This window comes from Gadus macrocephalus, chromosome 3, assembly GCF_031168955.1.
Source record: "Gadus macrocephalus chromosome 3, ASM3116895v1".
Classification (NCBI taxonomy): Eukaryota; Metazoa; Chordata; class Actinopteri; order Gadiformes; family Gadidae; genus Gadus; species Gadus macrocephalus.
Window position 1 is genome coordinate 23,898,516 of NC_082384.1, and position 8,354 is coordinate 23,906,869.

At 48.6% G+C, this 8,354-nt stretch overlaps 1 protein-coding gene across 1 annotated transcript in view; it reads left to right on the plus strand.

Moving 5' to 3' along the window:
- The window catches only part of LOC132454683 (insulin-like growth factor-binding protein 4), a 13,043-nt gene extending 4,975 nt beyond the window's left edge, over positions 1–8,068 (plus strand). The window contains exons 2-4 of the mRNA XM_060048199.1: positions 5,194–5,357; positions 5,787–5,912; positions 7,015–8,068. Of these exons, the coding sequence (XP_059904182.1) occupies positions 5,194–5,357; positions 5,787–5,912; positions 7,015–7,152 (428 nt within the window). The 3' untranslated portion in view covers positions 7,153–8,068. The remainder of the gene's footprint in view (positions 1–5,193; positions 5,358–5,786; positions 5,913–7,014) is intronic.
- Positions 8,069–8,354: the final 286 nt, after the last annotated feature.

Consider the following 8,354-nt stretch of genomic DNA (forward strand, 5'->3'; position numbering starts at 1 on the left):
TAAGGTTAGGGGTACAGGGCCAGCCATAAGGTTAGGGGTACAGGGCCAGCCCTAAGGTTAGGGGTACAGGGCCAGCCCTAAGGTTAGGGGTACAGGGCCAGCACTAAGGTTAGGGCTACAGTCTAAGGTTAGGGGCACAGGGCTAGGACTAAGGTTAGGGGTACAGTCTAAGGTTAGGGGTACAAGGCCAGGACTAAGGTTAGGGGTACAGTCTAAGGTTAGGGGTACAGGGCCAGCACTAATGTTAGGGGTACAGTCTAAGGTTAGGGGTACAGGGCCAGCACTAAGGTTAGGGGTACAGGGCCAGCGCTAAGGTTAGGGGTACTCATTGAGGTGAGGCTGTCTTTGGGCTTGGCCCCTCTCCGTCCACCCACTCGCAGTGGTCCATCTTCCAGGACACCTCCAGGCCTTGTTCACCGGGGCTTTGGTCGCCGGTGACAGAACGGGGCTGCAGGATGAAAACGTGAGGCCTTGTTGCCCTTCAACAGGGAGGGGCGCAAGTGGAACAAAGTCCTAAAGTTTTGGGACTTTGTTGGTGTGTGTGTGTTGGTGTGTTTGTGTGTTGTGTGTGTGTTTGTGTGTGTTTGCGTGTGTGTTGTGTGTGCTGGTGTGTGTTTGCGTGCGTGTGCATGTGCGAGTGTGTGTGTTTGTGTGCGTGCGTGTACTCGCGCGTGTGCGTGTGTGTGTGTGTGCGTGCTCGGCGTGTGCGAGTGCATGCGTGTGTGTGTGTGTGCGTGCTCGGCATGTGCGAGTGTGAGAGTGTGTGCGTGCGTGCGAGCGTGCGCGCGCGCGCGTGTGTGTGTATGCGTCTGTGTCTGTTTGTGTTGATGTATGTGTGTTGATGCGTGTGTGTGTTTGTGCGTGTCCTGGAGCCCCTGTTCTGGGTGAGTCACGGCTTCTTGTTACCTCCTGGAATTTGTCATAACAAAAGCATGGCCGCCCTGCCCAGTAAATCTCTGTGTATATCAATACTCTCAGGCCGCGCCACCGGGCCGAGAGTTTTCAGAATGTTTAACGTAAACCCTGGCAGGGCAGACGAGGAGGGGGGTGGGGGGGTGGGGGGGGGGGGAGAGAGTGGGGGGGGAGACGTCTAGAGCCACTGTGTCTCAAGCACAAGGGGAGGATGTAGCTGCTACGCTCCTATGAATTATTAAGGCGCTGGTGTGCCTGCTGGTGGGAGCAAGCCCCACACTGACACACTCTTAGCAACAGCCAACCGACCAGATAAAAATAGAAGAGGGGCTTCTTTTAGGGAAACCATCATTCCCATTCCAGGCAAAATCCGAAACACGTGACGACGTTGTGGGGAACGTTTTGCCACATCAGCAACACGGACAGATGTGTTGTGCTGTTGTCGCAGCGTGGCTGAAGGATGCTCTGTCCTACTCATCCCCGATGAGAATCTGCATGATCTGTATGGACCGGTAGATCTTTATGTCAGAAGAGCTTCCTATTTCTTTCAAAGTATCAGGCTCCTGCAATGCATATCAGCACATAAAGGCAATATAACAGCACTGGGCTGTTATACTGAGACAGGAAAATACTAAATGATTAACTGCAGTAGTAATGCAACAATAACTGAATTCCATTCTATTATCCCTGGCTGAAGTTGTTCTTTCATATTCCCGTACGCAACAACCTCCTCACATTTTCCAGAACACGGGGTTACTCCACACAGCGTTGTGATATTCCAAGTCTTTATCTTCATAAGCCGAATAAATCACCTTGCACGCTCTGCGCGTTGTTAAAATCTTCCAGATGAGTCCCCACCCGGGGGTTATATTGAAATGTTTCTCTTAAACTGTAACTTGCATGTCATCTTAAAAACAGACACAGATGTCAGGTAGGCAAACCGCCTCGCGTTTAAGGCACCGGCGGTGGTGAGTCGGACGAGGAGGGGGCGTCTGCCAAGCACCTCCACAAAACACGAACCTCACTCCACACCCGAGGCTGATTAAACGCAACATTCAGGCGCTCAAACCATCGGAGGTCTCTCACACTGTGTGAGCGCATGAGGAAATGCTTCGCAGTGTGCCGTTATTAAGTGATCGAAGATGTGGCCGTTACTCCGTTTGTTCCCAACGTGGATTTTCCTCGAGTCCTCCTTCGCAGCAGATGTCCTCTGATGCAGAGTATTTGCTTACTTTGGGTTCTGTTGCACATTTAGACAGCTGGATGTGTGACGGTGATGCTGGACTTAATGTTATTAGCTAATTGTATTCTCAGAATGAGCAAGGACCCCCTTCTGATGTTGGGGCTGGGGAGGTAGACAAACAATTGGATCTTGTCCCCAGGCAACAACATGTCCTTCTTCATGGAAGGCCAGGGAATTCACACGGCAGTAGTCGGAAAGCAGGCACATTTCTGTAGCTTTTTATGATGGCAAGCTGTTAGCAATAGTGCAACAGACCTCTTGACTATTGACTTGCTGATATACAACATCATGGAACATGTTACTGGTGATATTGTGGTTAATTATTATTATTTGATTAAAAAAAAATATATGTATATAAGTAAATGCTATTAATATAGCCTATATGCTTTTTTTGGATGAAAATAAGCACTGCCTTAAAGACATTTAAACTGCCCCTTAAAAAGGATTGGTAGATTGTTCTCAAACCGTGGGTTGTTTTCAGCAAGTCGTGGTGTTGCAAGTCCGCTGTTGAAATAGGTAACAAGGAAATGTTACCACAGAGGTCGCCTCCCTGTGGAGCACGGCCGACTTAAAAAATACGATTCAATTTCCAGTGTTTGCGCAGTGCCAAATGCCCTCGGACATGTTTTCCTCCCAAAGAAAACAGGAATGAGGCAGCAGACCAGACATCTGATGCATCTACGAGATAGTTGGAGGCCAAATGTTTTTGGTCAGGATGTTTTTTGATAAGGCTTTTCTAACGTGAGTGAGAGTTTTTCCGCACCGTGAAAATGTATACCCAACGCTGAACACGCTGCGATAGTTTTTCTTCTGGATTCAATTTTCGTTCCTCTTTCCTGTTAAAAGTTGATGACTGGATAACAGTTTAATCCGGTTATATAATGCAACATGAATGTACTTTAACTGCAGAACAGCGGCAGTTGCCCATGAGGCTGAAGGTTGGCCACACAGACTAAGTGTGTTTTCTCAAAATCTCCAATTCTGAGAAAATATGTTGGCCCTGAAACGGAGCCAGAATAACACAATATGATCACTCACCGGCCCCACAAACACCCCCGGCGCATTCATCATCCCCACATTCAGGGGGTCGAGGACGAGGGCACTCTAAAAGAGAATTTTAGAAGAAATGTTGCACAACTATCCATATAAACATTAATTTGACGATGGTATCGTAACTGATAAAAAAACATGTTCACAAAGTACCCAATCCCTTGATGCGAGGCTAATTAAGGGAGTTTTTCTTGCCCTTTGGGGGGCTAGGGTCAGGGAGGTGTCATCAATATTAAGCCCTTTTAAGCCCTTAGAGACTGTACCTGTGATTGAGGGGTTACACAGGTACACATTGGGCTACAAAAATATGCAATGAATTGACCTGAACAAGCACCGACTTTCTCCTTAATCAGATTTGAGCATCTATTGAATAATCGCTAAACATCTGCAACTTTTTTTAACCGGGCGGTACATTGTCATCAGCTTGTTAGGAATCCAGTCGCCTGTCGCACACAGTGGAGTTCAGCGGTGTTCACCTTCAGTCATGTGACCTTGGCTGGTGAGCGTGGGGCAACTCTGAAAGAAAGCGTGAGGATATAGGAAAGAAAGGAGGACTTGGGATCAGGGGAAAACAGCTGAAACCTCGCTGGTCTGGGGGGGGAGAAAGCGCTGGTGGGCAAGGATAAGAGGAACAGCACTAAAACGACAAACAGACTTCAGGAATCCTGCAGGGCTCTTCATTAGCAGGGCTCTGCGGACCTCTATGCAAAAACCTGGGCTGCAAAAACCCTATGTCTCTAATGTTAAAACAAGTCAAGCACTATAACCAGTTTAACCATCTATCAACCTTGCCATTTATCCATTTATCATAGCACTAGTCAAATGTGTGATTATGATGAAACAAATACAAATGAAACAGCGACGATTAAACTGAATCGCAGAGACCCAGAGACGTATCGATCGCAGTGGTGATACGAAAGGCCCTTCAGGAACACATCACCGCTGGCTGCCTTCACAGACCGGAGGCGGGTGAAACACAGAAAGCGCATGTTACAGGATATACATGAAGGCATCACACGACACCCCCCTCACACCCCGCCGCTGGGGCCCGGTCCTGCCTCCGGTTCCCCCCCAGAGGAGCAGGCTCAGTGCGGGTGTCGATACCGCGGAGCGGGGAGAGCAGTGCGTGTTGTGTTGTGGGGTGGGGTGAGGCGGTGTGTCGGGGAGACGGGGGAGACGGGGGGGACGGGGGGGGGAGGAAGAGGTCAGAGGGGGATTTTTGGAGGAAGCAGCTGGATGCCTGCAGTGCAGGGCTACAGAACCTCAGGATTACAGGGACGCAGAAGGTGATTGTGGCACAGTGACAACCGTGGGCAGAGCCAGGGCAGGCAGGGCCGAATGTGGTAACGTTTAAAATGCCTGAGCCCTGTTGGGGGGCTGGATGCAGTACAGTTGTCGGGAAGGAATAAAAAGCACCGGGACGGGAAAAAAGAGTAAGCGATGACCTCCCAGAGAGCCGTTCCTCTGTGTCCTTAAGGTTAACCTGGCCTTGTTTTCTAGCCTACATTTCAACACTGTGTGTTCAGCTGTACCGGCTGGGGATAGGAGGGGAGAGAGAGAGGGCGAGGGAGGGAGAGAGAGAGAGAGAGAGAGAGAGAGAGAGAGAGAGAGAGAGAGAGAGAGAGAGAGAGAGAGGGACGGAGAGAGAGAGAGAGAGAGAGAGAGAGAGAGAGAGAGAGAGAGAGAGAGAGAGAGAGAGAGGGAGAGAGAGGGGGACGGAGAGGGAGAGAGACAGAGTGAGACAAAGAGGGAGAGGGAGAGGGGGAGAGAGAGGGGAACAAAACAGTAGCGAGAGCTAATCTTCTACATTTCATACTTAAGTAAATGACCCGGGGAACCTGCCACTCATGCCATGCTGCTCTTACACATCGCATTACGGGAGGTATATACACAAACGTCCGTCCTCCTCCTAGGACGCACAACACACACGCGTGCCCCACATCTGTGTCATTCTTAACGACGGTCCACCAATCTTCTTGTTTCTCTAGCCATGACTCGGCAGGATGAGATCATCCCCGAGCATCCCAACAACAGCAATATCCGGTGCAGTCTGCAGGACAAGCGCTGCATACAGAAGACCCTGGCACGCCACCCTCCCAAATCCACCAACCAGAGGAGCAACAATGCCAGGGAAGACCCCAGGGCTTCGCTGGTAAGAGGCACAGTCTGTCCTTCCAACACACACACACACACACACACACACACTAGACTCCCAAACCGGGGACACGCTATTCCCAATGACGCTCTTGGCTAGATCTTACTTTGTGTTTTATTTACCCCTTTGTTTTGTGCAATAGCATGACAAGAGAGACCCCTTCCCCGAGTCCCTGCTTAACAAAAAAAACGAAACACAGAAACAAAAGAATGTTGAACGTTTGCCCAGCACATGTGCTTACAATTGTGTCTTGGTGTTTGTTATTTTTTTTCCCTCTCTCTCGCCTTGTTTTTTCCGTCGGGAATATCATATCTGGTGACAAACGAGGGAATGGAAACGACAAGGTTTACAGAGAAGGAGCCCGAGTCATTACCCAGTCGGCCACAATGCTTTTGTTCCACCCCCCCCCCCCCCCCCCCTCCACAGGCTCCGTGCCGGGCTGAGCTTCAAAGGGCCCTCGACAGGCTGGCATCGAACACTCGCACGCACGAAGACCTCTACTCCTTCCCTATACCAAACTGTGACAAAAATGGAGATTTCCACACCAAACAGGTCTGTAACTGATGCGGCACTTTAATAATATGAACGGCACAGCCAAAGGTTTTCCAGTTAAACTATTGACGTAGGACAGGGAACGGGATGTTATTACACATTAGGTTCGGATCCATCCATCTCCTGTCTGGGTTTGTGGCCTAAAAGCACATTTTCATCCTCCAACTGCAGCCTTAGCTATGAGGATCTGGACTACTTCATCATCTGGTGATCCAAGAGAGATGAAAACAGACACACCAGCTCAGGGGCGACTCACAGGGTTTCTTGAAACGCACTGGAGTCGGGCGGGAGGGCCAGCCAATGAGCAGACATTTATTGCTCTTTAAACCCCATACAATTGTTTTAACAATAATACCTCCATCAGCGAGAGGCGGATACTGTTACGTGTTGGATGACCTTTCTGCTTCAATGCTCGGCATTTGTAAGCAACTGGCGCGCACCGGAGAGAACGAGCTGAAAAGAGAGGCCAGAAAGGCAGATAAGGCTGCGTGAGAGAAGCAGAGAGGCACATGTGCAATCAAAGCAACAGAAGGCGAGTGTGTGATAAACGCAGACCTTTTTCCAAAAGCCCCAGGTCTCCAGAATCTGATTGGGCAACACAGCTCAACCGTCCGTCTGCAGAGCTTTTATAGGGCGTAGTTCTGAGGCCCATTCAAAGGCATGTGTTTACTGTTTTACTATAATTGCACTATGGTAAAACGTTGTGGTAGCAGGGGCGAGCAAAGCCCAGGTCAGGAGAGAGCCATGAATCTTTTCATGGTATAGCCGGTTTAACTGGAAGAGCTTAAACCGGTCTCAAAAAAGGATGTTTTGAAATTGCCCCGAGAGACTCAGGGGTGGGTGGCGAGCGGACGACAGATGCGGTGCGTCTCCTCCCCCCCACCAGCACCTTTTCAACTGCCTCGCGTCGGACGGAACGACCGCACGACCCGGGGACCCCGGCCAAACGCTGCCGGCTAGCTGCTTCTCCCACTAAGACCCGCAGCACCACACAAACAAACACAGGCTTCCCCCTCAGCATGTTAAACACTGGCCCGCGTGCGGAAGCACGGCCAATGTAAATAACATCCCACATCCTTTTTCTTGTTTTTAAACACCCCAGTGCCACCCAGCTCGTGACGGACAGCGAGGGAAGTGCTGGTGCGTGGACCAGAAGACCGGCCTCAGGCTGCCCGGACCACTGGAGCTACGAGGGGATCTGGATTGCCACCAACTGATGACCGCTACCCTAAGGGTGTGAGACCGAAGGGGAGGGGGGGAGGGAGGGAGGGAGGGAGGGAGGGAGGCAGGGAGGAGAGGATGGCATGGTGGTGGGTGGGGTGCAAAGGAACACACACAGTTTCTACTGGTGCTGATTAGATTACCTGCTATATGAGGACAGGACTTAACCACATTTACCTTGGGGCCCGTGGACCTTGAGACGGCAAAAAAAACTAAAGAATGAAATAGACCTAAAAAAAAAAAAAAAGCAAATAAAGTTGTGTTCTTGGTCTATGTATGTTTTTACTCTGCGTGTGAGGACATGTGATCTCTATGATTATTTGGCGCACTTTTGTGTTTTTTTTTTTTTACTATTTAAACCCAGACAAATATGCTTTAGACAGTGTGTTCGCATTTAAAGTGACAAGTGGCAGCAGTTTTCCCCCCAGATAGTACATTTGAGATAAAACCTATTTTCTTTGTTTACTGAAATCTGACGTGCATCTTTGAGAGAAGAGCCAATTTCCTTTTTAAGAGGAACATCACCTGCAGACTGCCTTTCTTCCCTTTCTGTTAAGGGTCCAGGTGGAATAGAGCTATGCACTCCCCTGATAGGTTGAACTGGCAAGCCAATGATGCCAGCACCATTCTGCTGTTTGTGTAAATATACAGCTATCCCAGTGCAGGTTGGCTGCCCAACACTATCCATGGCAGGCAAAAGCAGTTTTATGGTTCTATAACGGGGTTGTAAAACAAAAACAACTACCCCCGATAGAATTACAGCTAACTAACAAAAAAGAAACAACAACTTCTGCATTTTTGCCTTCTATGCATATTGGAACTTCAACACATTTTTAGTAAGAACAAAATCAGTATGTATAAGGATGCTCTTGATTTCTGTTTTGAGTATGATGTTATAACTGTTTTTAATGTTAAAAATAAAATTTTAAAGGATATTGTCTATCTTTTGTTATGTCTCACTAGTTTAACAACGTTTTTGAGCATTGAGGTAACTTTGCATGTCTTCGGTTGGGAAAATAAATGTTGATGTTACATCTAGGAATAACAAACATTTAACACAATGACGTATTGCCATCAAGTTGTCATAGCTGTCAGTGAGCTACTTATGCAGTATTAACATTTTCCCATGAAGTTGTGTATATGTAACAATATTTACCATACTGCATCCACTCTCACAAACCAAAAACAGAAATACAATCCATCAATCCCACTTTAATTACA